The sequence below is a fragment of the Myodes glareolus genome, chromosome 3, assembly GCF_982192425.1.
Source record: "Myodes glareolus chromosome 3, mMyoGla1.1, whole genome shotgun sequence".
Classification (NCBI taxonomy): Eukaryota; Metazoa; Chordata; class Mammalia; order Rodentia; family Cricetidae; genus Myodes; species Myodes glareolus.
The window spans coordinates 30,567,500-30,586,495 of record NC_142028.1 but is presented as its reverse complement, the minus strand read 5'-3'; the positions used below and the strand labels follow the sequence as shown (position 1 = coordinate 30,586,495).

General features: G+C 38.8%; 1 protein-coding gene across 1 annotated transcript in view; it reads left to right on the top strand.

The window, feature by feature from the left end:
• Kdm5a (lysine demethylase 5A) overlaps positions 1 to 18,996 on the top strand; it is a 78,208-nt gene that overhangs the window by 40,537 nt on the left and 18,675 nt on the right. Inside the window, 7 exon segments of the mRNA XM_085687041.2 lie at positions 474 to 588; positions 4,982 to 5,337; positions 7,115 to 7,253; positions 10,526 to 10,705; positions 11,687 to 11,848; positions 14,985 to 15,536; positions 15,901 to 16,044. Coding sequence (XP_085543167.1) covers positions 474 to 588; positions 4,982 to 5,337; positions 7,115 to 7,253; positions 10,526 to 10,705; positions 11,687 to 11,848; positions 14,985 to 15,536; positions 15,901 to 16,044 — 1,648 coding nt within the window.

The following is an 18,996-nucleotide window of genomic DNA, read 5'->3' as shown; positions in this document are numbered from 1 at the left end:
CAACCTAGCACCCACATGGTTACTGTTCTAGGAGTCCTGATGCTTTCTTCTATCCTCCTTGAGCACTGCACTCATGTGGTACACAGACATACATGCAAGCAAAACATCCATACACATAAAATAATGTCTTTAAAACAAAAAAGAATTTGGGATAGATTCAGAAAGTTCATTCATCGGAGGCACATAAAAACCCTGTATTTTCAGTGTTGTGAGCCTCTTAATATACAAGGAATTAGTTTTCTCAGTGAGCTTAATATTACACCATGGGAATTTATTTAGTGTTTCAAACATATAACTTTTATAGACTAGAGGGACTGTTACTTGGCTAGTTGTATTTTCATAATTATCTGCAGGGGAATTATTCAGCACTAGAATTTTAAGATTGCTAAGGGTTGAATTCTAGAGAGAGTAGGAGCCCCATTTGATATTAAAATGACCATATTTTTCTATGTCTCAATATTATTTCATATCAGGCAGAGCTCAGATAGTGGGAAGACTCGGACCAAACTGACAGTAGAAGAATTGAAGGCCTTTGTCCAGCAACTTTTTAGTCTTCCGTGTGTCATCAGCCAAACTCGACAAGTAAAGGTGAAACATTAAATTTTTTTTTTCTTTTTAAATAATGTTTTTTGTTTATGAGCTTCTGTTCCAACTTAGGAGAATTGTATGTATAGTCTAGTGTTTGGTCCTTTGAGCTCCTTTTACTTATTGTATGCTGTATAAGGTTCTTTAGTAGGCAACCTCTTAGCTTTTTTTTTTTTTAATTGTTTTGGCTGCATGTATGCCTGTGCACTGTGTGTGTGCAGTAACCATGGAGACTCTGAGAGGGTATCCGATCCTCTGAAGTTGCAGTTACACATGGTTGTTACCCACCATGTGGGTGCTAGAAACCAAACTTGGGTCCTCTGGAAGAGCAGCCACTGCTAGTGCTCATAATCACTGAACCATCATCTCTCCAGCCCCTTGGCTTTACTCTTAGCTTTTATTCTGAACTGTGAGCAGTTTAGAATTATTTTTATCTATACTATTTTTTTTTGTGGTTGAACGCACAGATCTATACTAATTTTTGATGAGAACCCCCATTTAACATAAATGTATTTTAAGTGTAATGTTAATAAAAAGAGTCTTAGAGTGTAGTTCTAAGTTACTAATAATATATGAGCTTTTAGGGAGCTGAAGAGATGGCTCAGTGGTTAAGAGCATTGCCTGCTCTTCCAAAGGTCCTGAGTTCAATTCCCAGCAACCACATGGTGGTTCACAACCATCTGTAATGAGGCCTGGTGCCCTCTTCAGGCATTCACGTAGACAGAATATTGTACACATAATAATAATAAAAAAATCTCAAAGGTTATATCGAGTAGTTATTTTGCACAGTTTCTCTGCTCCCCTCCCTGCCTCTCCCCTCCCCCCTTCAACCCTTCCCCAAGGTCCCCATACTCCCAATTTACTCAGGATATCTTGTCTTTTTCTACTTTCTACTTCCCATGTAGATTAAATCTATGTAAATCTCTTTTAGTGTCCTCATTGTTGTCTTAAGTTCTCTGGGATTGTGGTTTGTAGGCTGGTTTTCTTTGCTTTATGTTTAAAAAACCACCAATGAGTGAGTACATGTGATAATTGTCTTTCTGTGTCTGGGTTACCTCACTCAAAATAATGTTGTCTAGCTCTATCCATTTGCATGCAAAATTCAAGGTGTCATTATTTTTTTCTGCTGTGTAGTACTCCATTGTGTAAATGTACCACATTTTCCTTATCCATTCTTCGATCAAGGGGCATTTAGGTTGTTTCCAGGTTCTGGCTATGACAAACAACGCTGCTATGAACATGGTTGAGCACATGTCCTTATGGTACAATTGAGCATCCTTTGGATATATACCCAAAAGTGGTATTATTGCGTCTTGAGGAAGGTTGTTTCCTAATTTTCTGAGAAATCGCCACACTGACATCCAAAGGGGCTGAACCAGCTTGCATTCCCACCAGCAATGCAGGAGTGTTCCCTTTTTCCCACAACCTCTCCAGCATAAGTTGTCATCAGTGTTTTTGATCTTGGCCATTCCTACAGGTGTAAAATGGAATCTCAGATTTGTTTGATTTGCATTTCTTTGATGACTGAGGTTGTTGAACATTTCCTTAAGTGTCCTTCAGCCATTTTAGATTCCTCTGTTGAGAGTTCTCTGTTTAGGTCTGTACTTCTTTTTTTTTTGAATTATTTGTTCTTTTGATGACCAATTTCTTGAGTTCTTTGTATATTTTGGAGATCAGCCCTCTGTCTGATGTGGGGTTAGTGAAGATCTTTTCCCATTCTGAGGCAGAGACAGATGTTTATCTGAGTTTGATCTATAGAGTTAGTCCCTCAGGCCAACCTGGTCTACAGAGCTAGTTCCAGAACAGCCAGGACTATACAGAGAAACCCTGTCTTGGGTTTAAAAAACAAAACAGATTTTCTGGTGGATCTCTAGAGCTATCAAATGAAATCTTAACTTACTGTAATCTGTAAGACATTATCTCATCTGTCCTCTGCTTATCTGGTTTGCTACTTTATCCACGTGTAGCAACATTCTGAGCTCAATTCTCTAAAAATCTTGTGATGAGTGAGTCTGAGGCTGTAGCTCAGTTAGTAGAATGCCTACATGGCATGCCTGAAGCCCTGGGTTTGATCTCCAATAGCTGATTAAAATACCAAGCAGTGGTGATGCACACCTTTAGTCTCAATACTCAAGAGGTAGAGGCAGGAGATTTCTGTAAGTTCAAGCCAGCCATGTATACAGACCAAGTTCCGAGACAGCCAGGTCTATTACACTGAGAAACCTTGTCTTGTAAAAAACAAACAAACAAAAAGTTGGTATGGTAATAAGCATCTATAATCCCAGTGCTGAAGATAAGTATAGGATATATAGTCAGGGTTCTCTAGAGTCACAGAATTTAGGGAATGAATCTCAATCTCTCTTTAACCTTATATTTTACATTAAATTTTTTTTAGGCTCCTGAGAGGCATAAGGCTTACCAATAAGGCATCCAGGCAATTGGAAAGAACAGGGAAACTTGACTCTTTTTATATCTGTGTAAACTAAAGCTTTTTATCATTCCTTCGTGTGTGTGTGTGTGTGTGTGTGTGTGTGTATATATACATGAATGAATTTATTGGAATGACTGACATGCTGCTGTCCAACAATGGCTAGTTATGATGGAAAGTCCAATAATCTAGTAGCTGCTCAGTCCCATGAGGCTGGGTGTCTCACCTGGTCTTCTGTATGTGATGGAATCCCGAAGAAGTAAGCTGCAATGCTAATGAAGGAATTGATGCACTGCCAAGGTGAGGGCAAGCAGGCACAGAAGGAAACCTTCCTCCTTCCATGTCCTTATATAGGCTTTCAGCAGAAGGTATGGTTCAGATTAAAGGTGTGCCTTCCAGCCTCAAAATCCAGATCACAAGTGTGCTGTTTCTGGATTGTAGTTCATTCCAGATATGGTCAAGTTGACAACCATGAATAGCCATCACAGAGGATCAGAAGTTTAAAGTCATATTTAGCTAAATTCAAGGGCTCCCTAGGTTATATGGAGATCTGTTTTTTTAAAAGGGGGTGGGAGGCATTAATATTTGCCAGGTTTGAACCTTTTCCACTACATTCTATTCCAAGTTCTTCATTAATCATTCCTTTCTCTCCCCTTCCTTCCTTCTTTCCTTCCTTCCTTCCTTTGTGTGCAGGAACTTACATATACATGTTCATATGTGGACACACATTTGTACAGGTGCATAAGATGGGGTCTCTTTCCACTTTATTTACTGAGACGGGATCTTTGAACCTGGAGCTCACCTATTCAGCTAGTTCAGCTGGCCAGCTTGCCCTGAGGATTCTTTTTTGTAGCTCTCAAGTGTGCTAATTACAAGCAGGCTACCATTCCTGCCCCACCTTTGTGTGGTTCCTCTGCATTTATATAGCAAGCACTTTATCTGCTGAGCCATCTTTTTATCCTTTGCTTTAGTTTTGATTTGATATCATATATAGTTACTACTGCTAACTAATATCTTTTCTCACCTTTGGTCATTCTCTGTTAGGTTGTCCTACTTTACATTTAGAATGTCTAATTGAAATGTTTTATTTAGATATTTATTATATTGTCTACCTATATTAGAATGTATGGGGTCTAGCAAGATGACTCAGTAGGTTAAGTCTGATGACCTGAGTCGCATTCCCGAGACCAAGGTAATCTAGGGTGGGAACTACCTTCCACAAGTTGTCTTCTGACCTCCATGTGCACATACCATGGCACATTCCCCTTCCCCACCCCCGAGAAAGAAAGGGAGAGAGAAGGGAAATAAACTGGTTCTTTGATTGTAGAGGCTTCAAAGGAATCACCTTGCTTTATACTATATGCTACAATTGTGGCTGTGTCTAAGTTAGTTGGCATTTAAAATCTATTGAATGAGTCAGTTGTAGCCTTTGTCATAAAAAGACACATTTTATTGACTCAGCCACATTTGAATTGTATAGATGGGAGCTAGAGAGGTGGTTCAGTAGTAAAGAGCACTGGTTCTTCTTCCAGAGGACCCAGATTTGGATCCCCACCCACATGGTGGTTTAAAACCATCTTTAACCTCCATTTCCAGGAGATCTGATGTCTTGTTCTGCCCTCTGAGGGCACCAGGCACCCATACATGTATGTGATGCACATACATATAGGCCGAACACTTATACACAGAAATAAAAAATCTTTTTAAAAGGGAGTATAGATAGAAATTAGTTACCAGGTACCATACTTTTCTGACTCTTTGGTGCTAATATTTTGAGATTATTAGAGGGCCTAGAATTGATTGTTTGCCTAAACTATTTCTGGCACTTGCTCTTTTATCTTTTTAGTAGTAGTGTTGAGAACTGGGGATCAAACTCAAGGCTTTGCACATGCTAGGCAAATACTCTGTAACTAACTAGCTGTAGCTTCAAACAAAATTTGCTGTTTATTTTTTTTTTCACCTTTTCAGAATCTGCTGGATGATGTAGAAGAATTTCATGAACGTGCCCAGGAGGCCATGATGGATGAAACCCCAGATTCTTCCAAACTCCAAATGTTGATAGACATGGGCTCTAGTCTCTATGTGGAACTACCTGAATTGCCTCGACTGAAGCAAGAGCTACAACAGGCTCGGTGGTTGGATGAAGTAAGACTAACCCTGTCAGATCCACAACAAGTCACTTTGGATGTCATGAAGAAGCTCATTGACTCTGGGGTAGGGTTGGCACCTCATCATGCTGTGGAAAAAGCAATGGCTGAACTGCAGGAGCTCCTCACAGTCTCTGAACGATGGGAAGAGAAGGCTAAGGTCTGCCTGCAGGCAAGGTGAAAACATTTTGGTGTTAGTTGTCTCGTTAATAAAGTCAGGGGGTAGAGAGATGACTCAGTGCTTAAGAGCACTGGTTGCTTTTCCAGAGAGTTCAAGTTCCTGCACAGGGCAGCACACAACTATTTGTAACTTTAGTTCTACAAGGTCCTATATCTTCTTATGGTCTCCTTCACTCCAGGCACATGCATGGTGCACATACATACATACATACATACATGTGTGTGTGCAGGAGAAACACTCATACACATAAAATAATTTTTAGGAATAAGTAAAAAAGTAGAATGAGATGGAGAAACATAAATCCTGTTCCATTAATTTATATTATTTTTCTTGCATCTTCTTGACCAACCACTAGTTATCAAATGGGGCTACATGTAGAGAGTTTTAGGTATATCCAGACTGTTGTGTAGTAGATTTTGTTAGGTAACTGCAAATGATAGGAAATAGTATTGTTTCAAGTCCATGTCGTTGATACAGTTAGGAAGAATTACAAAATGTGCCTGGTGGTGGTGGTGCATATCTTTAATCTCTGCAGGTGAATCTCTGAGTTCAAGGTCTGCCTGGTCTACAAGAGCTAGTTCCAGGACAGGCTCCAAAGCTATAGAGAAACCCAGTCTCAAACAACCAAAAAGAAAGAGAGAGAGAGAGAGAGAGAGAGAGAATAAATTGCAAAATGCTCATTGAGGGGGTAGAATGCTGACTTAGCAGTTAAGAGCACTGGCTACTCTACCAAAGGATCCTGGCTTGATTCTTAGCACCTACATAGTAGTTGCACACCCCAGGACTTGAGAAGTAAAAGCTGAAGAATAAAGAGTTCAAGACCAGCCTAAGCTACATGAGAACTTGTCTCAAAAACAAAACAAAACAAAAAAACACAAAACAAAATCCTCCTTCCAAGTTTGAAGATTTATGAGGCAAAAAGATCAGCCACTCTGGCTCATTAACAGTTCCAGTACCTGGAATGCCTCTTGGCAATTCGACAATGGCAGTCTTTGTAAACTTCCCACTGATTTACATAGTGGATCTGTGGGACTCTGAATTCTTTTGTGTGTACTGCCTAAACTCTTCTGTTTCATACATTATTCATGCTCCAACTTTTCCCTGCTCCCATCTCAGCTAAAACCGCCAACTTAAAAACAAAATTTGTTCATACTTTTTTCCACTTTCTTTCATTAGATAATGTATTTATTTGTTTAGGGCCTTGGTCAAAGCACTTTCAATTTTCTAGGCAGAATTATCTACTACTTTCCATGGCTATGAGCCTAAAATAATTTGTTCCTAGTTTCTAGTACCAGTGTAATTCTTGGGTTTTGATTAATGAGAATGAAGTCTTTGTTTTGTTCATCAGGGAATAATTAGATAATAATGAATATAGTTGAAGGAAAGTATATGGTCAACATGAATGGGTTTCTGTTCTGTTACTCCCTTTGTTGGGTAGCCCATGCCCATCACCCTTCTGATCATTGTAGGTGTTTTAGAAAGGTAGAGCGGAGGTAGTCTAGGACTCAGTAGGAAAAGGAGCCTAGGGCCAAGACTCATTCTAAATCAGTACATCAGGTGTGTCATGTACTATATTATTTTAAGAGAAATAATGCCTTAGTTTTCTTGTCTGTAAAATAGAAATAAATATGGTAGCTGCTTTGTTTGCTTATGGGAATGTGGTAAGAATTACATAAGCTCATGAGTATGAGTTATTTATACATTATAAAATGCTATTTTAATTCTTATAGTGATTGAACTTTTACTTAGTATCTTATTGTTTTATTCATTTAGACCTCGACACAGTATGGCAAATTTAGAAAATATTGTGAATGAAGCCAAGAACATTCCAGCCTTTCTACCCAATGTATTGTCCTTAAAAGAAGCCTTACAAAAGGCTCGTGAATGGACAGCTAAAGTGGAAGCTATTCAGGTAAAGGAACTTTCAGATTAGCCTACCTATCAGATAATACATTCTCATAAATAAACTATGTAAACCTTGCTTCTTTAGAATAATCATGATAAAGTAATAGTACCTAGCCAGGCAGTAATGTAGCATATCTTTAATCCCAGCCTTTGGGAGGCAGAGGTAGGTGGATCTCTCTGAGTTGCAGCCCAGCTTGGTCTATAGAGGGAGTTCCAGGACAGCTACGACTTCACGGAGAAACTCTGTCTTGAGAAGAGGAAAAAAAATATAATAGTACCTAAGGATCACCTATTCTTTCCTCTGATTTTATAATTCAGAATAAATAGTAAATACTTAAAGGTTGCTAGTTTTGTTTAGGAAAAATGGTGGAGTTATGTATTCAACTTTTCAGAGAAAGGATGTTTATATTTCATGACAAAAAATTATTTCACAGCATTTGTTTGTTCTATTGTTTATATTCTTTGAAACAGGGTCTTACTGTGTAGCCGTGATGTGCCTGGAAACTGACCTGGAACTTACTATGTATGTAGCCCAGGATAGCCTTAGACACAGAGATCTTCTTGCCTCTGCCACCCAGTACTGGGGTTAAAATCATGTACCACCATTACTGATTTACCTCCTTAGTAATTTTTAAGGACTGACTGTCAATCCTTCCCTTTGGTAAAGTAAACAGTTTCTTTTAGTAGGACAACCCTTCTTCAGGTTGTTTGACTTGTAGGTTTACCTAGAAGGTATTCTGTAGTCCAGGGACAATAGTTTGGCCCCAGATGGAGTAAGAGTGAATGTGTTTGTTGACCCTTTCAGTATCTCAGCAAATTTTTCTATATGCTTAGCTAACTAACTCTTCTTATCATGGCACCTTAGTGATTGTGCCATTATAGAATTTTGTAATGTTAGAGTATATTATTATTTAAAGTAATTGTTTATATGAATGTATTTGTGCCTGAGTGTATGTATATATACCGCATACATGCAGAAGCCCACAAAAGCTAGAAGAGTGTATTGAATTTCTTGGAACTGGAATTGTAGACTGTTGTGAACTGACATGTGGGTGTTGGGAACTGAACCTAGGTCTTCTACATGAGCTGAAACCTTTTTTTTTTCTTTGTATCGTTCCAATTTTAGTATATGTGCTGCCGGAGCGAGCACAGGCTGAGCCATCTCTCTGATCCCAGTCTCTATATTATTATTTTAAAGAATTCATAGATTTATTTGGTTGTTTTCTATAGCAGTGTTTCATATAGCCCAGCCTGGCTTCAAATTTGCCATGTAGCTGAAGCAGACTTTGAACTTTGAATCCACTTTCTCTTTTGAGTACTGGGTTTATAGATATGCACCATCATTCCTACCATAAATTCATAGCTTTCTTTCTTTTCCCAGATGTGTCAGTATATCTTTCAAAATAAATTTTCAGACAATTATGTTAGTTTCTACATGAGAAATAATATTTTATTAGAATATAGTATAATGGTTCTAAAAACAGCAATGATTTCGTTACTTGGAAGTACTGAAACACCATGAATTTAGGAGGAAAGTAGTTGTTCATAGCTTTCTTTTTATAACATAAGCAATAGGTGGTTATCCAATATAAGATACTGCTTTTAGTTTTATGTCAATAGAAATTAAATTTGGAGTTAATGGTAAAATGTAATGGTAAAATGGATTTCCACTCTGCCAAAAGGATTCTTCCGTTGTTCTCTATAACATTGTCTGTGGTGACTGAAGCAAGGGCTCAGGGATTAAGGGGATTTACTGCTTTTGCAGAGGTCCTGGCTACAGTTCCCAGCACCCACATGGCAGCTCACAACAATCTATTACTCCAGCTCAAGGAGATTCAATAACTCTCTGGCCTCTGTGGACACTGTATATAGTACACATACATTCAGGCAGGACACTCATACACATAAAATAAAAATAAATAAATCTTAAAAAGATTTATTTGGGGGGCTGGTGAGATGGCTCAGTGGTTAAGAGCACTGACTGCTCCTCCAGAGGACCCGGGTTCAATTCCCAGCACCCACATGGCAGCTCGCAGCTGTCTGTAGCTCCAGTTCAAGAGAATCTGACATCATTATACCAATGTGCATGAAATAAAGTTAAATAAAAAAAAAAAGATTTATTTGGGGGCTGGAGAGATGGCTCAGTGGTTAAGAGCACTGACTCTTCTTCCAGAGGTTCTGAGTTCAATTCCCAGCAACCACATGGTGGCTCACAACCATCTAAAATGAGATCTGGTGCCCCCTTCTGGGGTGCAGGTACACATGCAGGCAGAATACTGTATACATAATAAATAAATAAATCTTTTTAAAAAAAAGATTTATTTGCATCTATTAGCAAATTCGTTCTTCATTTCTTTTTCTGTTTTGTTTTTGTTTCATTGCTTTTTGAGACAGGGTTTCTCTAGTTTTGGAGGCTGTTCTGGAGTTTATTCTGTAGACCAAGCTGGCCTCAAACTCACAGAGATACACCTCTCTCTGCTTCCCTAGTGCTGGGATTAAAGGTGTGAGTCAGAGTCACCACTGCCCAGCTCATTCTTCATTTCCAATTGCATTTATACGTTTCTGTTCTTCACTTGTCCTTTGAATTTTTATCCTGTTTGTCCCCTTATTATTAAAATCTTTGGTAACTTGTTCATTAAAAAATTAATTCCCCAAAAAACATTAATTCTTTGGGAGGCAGAGGCAAGTGAATCTCTGTTGAATATGAGACCAACCTGGCCTACAAAGTGAGTTTCAGGCCATTCAGGTATACATTATTGAGACACTATTTCTAAAATAAATTTTTAAATTAATTTTTATGAACTTTTTCTGTAGAAATTAAATTCATTAAAGAAATCTAGTTAGTTGATTTAGCACAAAAGTTAATACTAAGACTGAAGATGTCCCTTAGTGGTATAGTGCCTGCCTAGTGTACAGGGCCTGGGTTCTATTTCCTGTTTAGTATTTTATTTTATTTTATTTTATTTTATTTTTATTTATTTATTCATTTATTATGCATACAATATCTGCCTACATGTACACCTGCAGGCCAGAAGAGGGCACCAGATCTCATTACAGATGGTTGTGAGCCACCATATGGTTGCTGGGAATTGAACTCAGGACCTTTGGAAGAGTAGGCAGTGCTCTTAACCACTGAGCCATCTCTCCAGCCCTATTTCCTGTTTAGTATTTTAAAAAGAGAAAGAAAACAAAACACTAAACCAAGTTCCCCAAATAGTATATTGCCATACTCTGCAAAAGAATTAAAATTGTATGTGAATCTGCTTTTTCTTTTTCCAGAGTGGCAGCAACTATGCTTACTTGGAGCAGCTTGAGAGCTTATCTGCTAAAGGACGCCCCATCCCTGTGCGTCTTGATGCATTGCCTCAAGTGGAATCACAGGTCGCAGCAGCACGGGCCTGGAGAGAACGGACTGGGCGGACCTTTCTTAAGAAGAATTCCAGCCACACATTGTTACAGGTGAGGATCATGCATGTGTTCTTCAGCTCTCTCCTCTCACAGCCTTTGATAAATGGCTACCTGTGTTGGTGAAAGGTTCTTTCCAGTTAATTTAGTCATTATTTTATAATTAATTTCTAGTACGTTGTATTAGGTGTTGGATGGAAAACTGTGGGAGTCTTGGACAAACTCTTTTTTCACTAATCTGTGCTGTATCCAGAAAAAGCACTCAGCATATATCTTTTTGTTTGTTTTTTGAGATAGGGTTTCTCTGTGTAACAGTCCTGCCTGTCTCGAAACTTACTTGGTATACCAGGCTGTCCTCAAACTCACTATGATCCTCCTGCCTCTGCCTCCTTGGTGCTTGGATTAAAGGCGTGCACTATCACTACCCTGCTTCAGCATGTATCTTAACTTCTGTTATTAGACTCTACTAAAAGATCTTATCGCTGGGCGGTGGTGGCGCACTCCTTTAATCCCAGCACTCGGTAGGCAGAGACAAGTGGATCTCTGTGAGTTCAAGGCTGGCCTGGTCTACAGAGCAAGGTCCGGGACAGCCAGAGCTGTTACACAGAGAAACCCTGTCTCAAAAAAAAAAAAAAAAAGATCTTATCCTCAGAGGCACAAATTTAATTATTTTTATCTTGAGCAGTTAATAGTCAAAGAGGATGATAGACTTTGAAGTTTTAACCTTTGTCCTCGGACAAATCCCTTGTCTCTCTCGTCAATAAAATCTAGGAAGTAATGCCTGCTATGTACAGTTGTTAGGGAAATTTAAATGAATGACATACATGGATCCCTAGTATGGTGGTTAAGGCGAGAGGATCACCATAAATTGTAGGCCAGCCTGTGCTACAGCATAAGATCCTGCCTCTAAAATATTAAAGATAATAAATAGGTACCTTGGGCATGGCCAGTAGTCCGTCATTTTCATTCTTAAGGAATTTGATTTGGTTTTGTTTTGTTTTTAAACTAGAGTTAATATTTTTAAAATTTTTTTAGGTGCTAAGTCCTCGAACTGACATTGGTGTATATGGGAGTGGAAAAAGTAGGAGAAAAAAAGTAAAAGAAATAATAGAAAAAGAAAAGGAGAAGGACCTAGACTTTGAACCTTTGAGTGATTTAGAAGAAGGACTGGAGGAGACCAGAGATACGGCCATGGTGGTAAGGAACTAAGTGATGATCCTTGGATTTGCTTTGTTCTGTGAAAGTTCTGTGAAAGATAGTAGCAGGTTTTTAACTGATAATTTACCTGTATCATAGTATAAAAAGTTTGCTGTTTGTTCTCTTCTCTTTTTGGGGGGAGGGGGGCAGAATTGCACCTAGGACCTCATATATGCTGATCAAATGTTTCACTGAGTTATATCCCAAAGCTTCACAGTTATTCCTTATTGTGGTTCTTTTATTTTTTTGAAAGATTTATTTATTTATTATATATACAGTGTTCTGTCTGTCTGTATGTTTGCTGGACCAAAGAGGGTACCAGATCTTATTGTAGATGGTTGTGAGCCACCATGTGGTTGCTGGGAATTGAACTCAGGACCTCAGTAAGAGCAATCAGTGCTCTTAACCTCTGAGCCATCTCTCCAGCTCCTATTGTGGTTCTTTTAATACTTTTTAAATAAAATATTCCATCCTAGTAGTCCATACTTCTGAGTAGCTTTAACTGTTTTTTTGTTGGTGGTGGTGGTGGTGGTGCTGGTGGGTTTTGTGTGTGTGTGTGTGTGTGTGTGTGTGTGTGTGTGTATGTATGTGTTTCTTGGGATTAAATGTGGATCTCTTGAATGCTAGAGTGCTATATTATTGAACTATATGGTCACCCAAAGTTAAATCCTTGGCCTGTTACTAAGCATTTTCTATTGCAGGTAAGCATGTAGGACCTCCTCTTTTTTTTTCTCACCTCTAATATTTATCATTTATTTGTGGCAAGAATATGTAAAGTTGTCTTTTGTTTTTGTTTTTTGAGAGAAGGTTTCTCTGTGTAGCAGTCCTGGCTGTCCTGGAGCTCACTTTGTAGACCAGATTGGCCTTGAACTCACCTGCCTCTGCCTGCTGAGTATCAGGATCAAAGGTGTGCACTACCACCACCACATATAAAGTTATCTTTTGATGATCTTGAAATAATACCTTGCGTTATTATCAGCTACATGGATAAAAGCTACTTTTAAATACATTTTAAAAATTAGACCCTTTTTCTTTTCTTTTTTCTTTTTTGTTTTTAAGAGTAGTTTTAGTTCCTAGGAAAGTTGAATGAAAGGAACAGGTATTTTTCATGAATTCTCTGCCCATTTCTTTTTGAAAAATCATTTTCTTAATCTTCACCTGTAGGAATGGAATTGCTGAGTTAGAATTAATAGCATTTTTTTTGTTTTTAGTACTTTATCATGGTTTTCAAAGAAACTGATAGTTTATTGATAACAGTTTCTTTAAAAATTCTCACCAGGCTGTGGTAGCACACACCATTAATCCCAACACTTAGAAGGCAGAGACAGGGGGATCTCTGAATCGATTCAAGGCCAGCCAGGTCTACTTAACAAGTTCCAAAACAGTCAGAGCTACACTAAGAAACCTGGAACCTCAGGAAAAAACAATTAAAAAAACCCTCTCACCTTTGTCTTATTAGTATACAGCAGTAGATTGACTGTTCTGTAAAATATTTGTAGTTACAAGAATTGGGCTTTTTAAAGACTTACAGACTAAGGAAAGTGTGATTATTAGGAGCCAGAGAAAGAGAGTGAAAATAAAAAATAGTTTGGGAAATACTTAATTGTAGGTGTTTATATGTACTAAATAACTTGATATGATTCTGTCTATAAGTAATCCAATTTTTATTAACAGATTTATTTATTTATTATGTTTACAACATTCTCCCTCCATGTATGCACACACACCAGAGGAGGGCTCCAGATCTCATTACAGATGGTTGTAAATCACCATGTGGTTGCTGGGAATTGAACTCAGGACCTCTGGAAGAACAGCCAGTGCTCTTAACCACTGAGCCATCTCTCCAGCCCCCAACTAATCCAATTTTGAGGCCAAAGAAAACTATCTTTGTTAAGAGAGTTTGACTAGTCAGTAAGTCATTCTTATGAGCAAGTAGAACTAGGAATTATTTCAAAATTGTTTCAGAGTTGCCGGGTGGTGGTGGTGCACGCCTTTAATCCCATCACTCGGGAGGCAGAAGCAGGCAGGTTTCTGTGAGTTCGAGACCAGCCTGGTCTACAAGACCCAGTTCCAGGACAGGCTCCAAAGCTACAGAGAAACCCTGTCTCGAAAAAAAAAAAAATTGTCACCAGTAATTTAGAAAGAATATGTGCTGATGGTATTTGTGATCTTTAAATTCTATTTGTTCTCATTTACTGGGTAAAAATAAATTTTATGAAATACTGTTGTAGTAAATCTCCCAAGTCAAATGTTGTGGTCCATAGAAGAAAGTAAGAAGAATATTTATCTGTATCGAATTTTCCCTTGGAGAACAGGAAGCCATTACTTACTGTTTATGTTATTCTGCATATCAGATTAAAATACCTAGGTATATTATTATGTTTAATTTTTAAAACAATATGTAACATGAGCGGGGCCTGTTTGTTTGTGTTTTTATGTCCTGTCCAGTACCCCCAGCTGTTTAGTCCCAGAGAAAAATCACACTGAGATCTCTATAAATTATACAGCTGATTGGCCCTTTAGGTCAGGCTTCTTATTATCTAACGCTCACATCTTGATTAACCCATTTTTCTGATCTATGTTAGCCATATGGCTCAGTACCTTTTTCAGTGGGGCAGCTCACATCCTGCTGCTTTAGTGGTCTGGGCAGGAGTGGGAGCAATCAGCTTCTTCCTTCCCAGAATTCTCCTGCTCTCCTTGCATCATTTCTACTTCCTGTCTGGTTTTCCCACCTACACCTCCTGCCTGGCCAATCAGCATTTATTCAAAACATGATTGACAGAATAAAGACAATTCTCCTGCACCAACAATAAAATGTGTTTAGTAGCCTGCCCGTACTTTCCAGAACACTGAAATCTGGAAAAGTTGTGCCATAGATCAATAGTCTTTAAGTCCAAGAGCCAGGTACTTGGTCCGAGTGCTTGATTTCAAGAAACACCCTCCTTATTGTACTCTACAAAAAGTAGTCTGATATAAATTGTCAAATATCATAGCAGTTTGTCCATTTTATAGATGGGTAATGTTTATGTGGAAACTGAAAGAGTTATCTACATTTCAGGAATTGCCACATACATTCTTTGGTGCTTTGTGGGCATTTTAGAATGGCTCCTTTTAATTAAATGCTTGTTGTATACAGGTGGCAGTTTTCAAAGAACGAGAACAAAAAGAGATTGAGGCCATGCATTCCCTCAGAGCAGCCAACCTAGCCAAGATGACAATTGTGGACCGCATAGAAGAAGTAAAATTTTGTATTTGCCGCAAGACAGCTAGTGGGTTTATGCTACAGTGTGAGCTCTGCAAAGACTGGTTCCATAACAGCTGTGTTCCCCTGCCTAAATCAAGTTCCCAGAAAAAAGGATCCAGCTGGCAGGCTAAAGACGTAAAATTCCTTTGCCCTCTTTGTATGAGATCTCGAAGACCTAGGCTAGAGACTATTCTGTCACTCCTGGTATCCCTTCAGAAGCTGCCTGTACGGTTGCCTGAAGGAGAAGCACTTCAGTGTTTGACAGAACGTGCCATGAGTTGGCAAGATAGAGCACGGCAAGCCTTAGCCACAGATGAACTGTCCTCTGCCCTGGCCAAACTCTCTGTGTTAAGCCAGCGTATGGTGGAACAAGCAGCACGAGAAAAAACTGAAAAGATCATCAGTGCAGAACTCCAAAAAGCAGCTGCCAATCCAGACTTACAGGTCAGCTTTTAATTTACTTTTCTTATTTCATGTGGTAGTATTTGTCAGTTAGTGACTAGTAAATTAAATGGATTTAACGTGTTGACTTAAGTAGAAAAGCAGCTATAATTTGCTAGCAGTTATATGATTCATAGCATCTTTTTCCTTCTGCATACACAGCTTTGCTTTTCTTCCTTTCAGTAAAAATTCAAGTCGTTTCAGTGAAATGCAGTCTGAAAATATTCAGGTAGACTGTAGAAAATATTCAGGTAGATTGTAGCATCATTTACTAGCTGCTTTTTAAGTAAGTTAATACTTTGTTAATGTTAAGCATATGTTAATTGCTTATGTTTGTTTAGTCTATTTGTTCATCTTTGTTGTTTAGGGACACTTACCTAGTTTCCAACAGTCTGCTTTTAGCCGGGTGGCGAGTAGTGTATCATCTTCCCCCCGTCAAACAATGGACTATGATGATGAAGAAACAGATTCTGATGAAGATATTCGGGAAACATATGGCTATGACATGAAGGTAATTACAGGGACAGGCTAGGGATACATATCTGGTGAGTTCTGTTTTTAAGACTGCTGACCATTGATATTTGAAGACTAAAGTTGGAAGAGAAACCTAATTATGTATTAGTGTTGATTGAATATGTGATGATAGCAACTTTTCAAAACTTTAAAAAAAAAACTAAAACTTTAAAAAAAATTCTTACATTTGTGGTGAAGTGCCCCTACCATGAGGGCAACTTGGCAGATTCAATTTTCTCCTTCCACTAAGTGGGTTTCAGGAATTCCACCCAAGTGGTCAGACTTGGTAGCACCTTTTCCTGCTGAGCCACCTTGCTCATCCCATTTTTTTTTAACGTTAATTAGAAGAAGCTAGATGGAAAACTCAGTCTGTAAACTGCTTGCCACACAAGCAGTAGGACTTGAGTTTAGTTCCCCAGTACCCTCATAAAATAGGTTGTGATGGTGGATGCTTGTATTTCCATACTGAGGAGGTGAAGACTGGTAGTAGATCCCTGGGATTCACTGTTCAGAGAGATGGTCTCCCTGAGGAATGCCACCTAAGGCCTCAGACCACACACACACGCAAACGAACACTTGTGCATGCACACAAAGAGTTTTTAAAAGCTTTTCATTGTTCTAGGTGTGGAGGCTCACACATTCTCTATGAGTTCAAGACCAGCCTGATCTAAGTAGTGAGTTCTAGGCCAGGCAAGGGTCACACAAAGTGGCTCCTTCTCAAAAAAAAAAAAAAAAAAAAAAAAAAATCCAGTTTTTAAAGTGTTACTGTGCTTAAAATATTTAAGTTGTAGCTTTTATTGCGGATAAAACGTTTTTAGATTGTGTTTTCTTTTTTGAGTTGTCTGGAGGCTAGAGATGTAGTATTTGGCTTTTGTGTGTGAGACACTGGGTTCTTGCCTCATTACTGCCAAAGAATATCTGTGATATTTAAGAATTCCAAGCCAGCTGTGGTGGCCCACACATTTAATCCCAGCTCTGGCAGGCAGAGAAAGTCAGGTCTGTAGTGTTCCAGGAAAGCCTGCACAGGCTATGCAGAAATCCTGTTTCAGATTTTAAAAAAAAAAAAAAAATCCCAGGCTTGCAAGGCATTTAATTTATCACACCTTTAATCCCAGCATTTGGGAGGCAAAGATAGGCCTAGTCTACATAGTGAGTTCCAGGCCACAAAGGCTGTTTAGTGAAACCCTGCTTAGTCAGTAAAAAAGTAACCATCCCACCCCAAATGTACTAAGAGTCTTTTGCTCCAGTCTCTTTTGTTCTGCATAGTGTAATGGACTGGTGGGGAAGGGATCGATGCACAGAACAAATTCATCTTTCATGTAATAGAAAACTATGCAGTTGGAGAAGTGATAGCTCGTGGAAGGGGGATCTCTAAAAGTGCTTATTGCTCTTACAGAAGACCTGGATTCAGTTTCCAACACCCACATGGAAGCTCATAAATATCTGTAACTCTAAATCCTGGAATTCAATACCCTTTTCTGCTCTCTGTAGGCTCGCTCCTTCACACATGCCTTTCATATAAATTCACACAAGCACATACACATAAATAAAAAAGAATAAACTTTTAAAAAAAATAGTATGTTGCAAGGAGCAGAAGGTTAGGTCATAACAAAGAGACTTCTGTAGCATAAAACGACAGACTACAGGGTAATCTCCCACCTTGAAGATGTTCTTGTTCAGTTCGAGTAAGAACTTTGTGTTCATTTTCCAGGATGTAATTCCCACCATATGATTAAAGCTGTTGAAATTGGCCATTTGGTCATGGAAGGTTAGTATGAGCTGTGCAGGTATTTCTAGTTACATAGTCTCTACTTTGCAATTAGTTAATGTTTCTGATTAAACAGTGTTGGGTTCTGGTCATAGCCTTAGGTTAAAAGGCTACAGGGCTGCAGCTCTGTAATATTAGGTTGAAGCACTCCAGTACTTGTTTTTTTAATGGCGGTAGTTTTTCTGCTTGGGGATTTCTGGACCAAGCTTTAGTGATTACCTGGTGGAGACCTGTTCTGTTCTAGTCTCTTAGCAGTTGCCTTCCTTACACAAAGAATACTAGATACAATGTCATACTTTGCCTCTGGTTAGGATTTGCAGGGGTACAGTTATGGTCAGAACAGATTGTCATTAATATGATTGTTTTGTTGGTGCCACTACACTGACATCAGCATCTTTGTGTTAGATCCAATTGGCCTTTCATTGGCACTATATGTTAGATGTAAACCCTTTGAGTTTTGCCTGGTAATAACATCTGGATCTGGAGAGAGACCTAGAAGTAGGTGGTAGTTTTACATGTGATTTGGTTGTTCTTAGAATCTGTGCCTTATAACCTGGGAATTTGGTACTCTTGATATAATGGCATTCTTCAAAGAATTAGGAACCATTCCATCTTTACCCATTGACTCTCTTTTGTTTGCTTTTTGTTGTTGTTGTTTAGGTTTGGTTTGGGTTTAGTTTTTGGTTTTTCGAGACAGGGTTTCTCTGTATTAAAGTCCTAGCTATCCTGGAACTAGCTCTTGTAGACCAGGTTGGGCTTGAACTCACGACAGAGATCCACCTGCCTCTGCCTCCCGAGTGCTGGGATTAAGTGTGCGCCACCACCGCCCAACTTGTTTTGTTTTTTTGAGACAGGATTTCTTTGTGCAGTTCTGGCTGTCCTGTAGCTCTTGTAGACCAGGTTGGACTCGAATTCACAGCAATCTGCCTCTCTGCCTTCCAAGTGCTGGGACTAAAGGTGTATGCCACCACCAACTGGCCACTGGTTTCTGAAATTGATGTTGAATGTGTCTTTCTGGGTCACTTTCCACTTTATTTGTTGGTGTGCTGCCATATCTGGCTTTAGTTTTCTACAAAGATGTAGGGGATCAGACTCGATGCTCTGATGTTTGAGCAGCAAGAATTTTAGTGACTGTGATCCATCTCCCACTTGAAGCTACTAATTTTTCTGTTGATTTTGTAT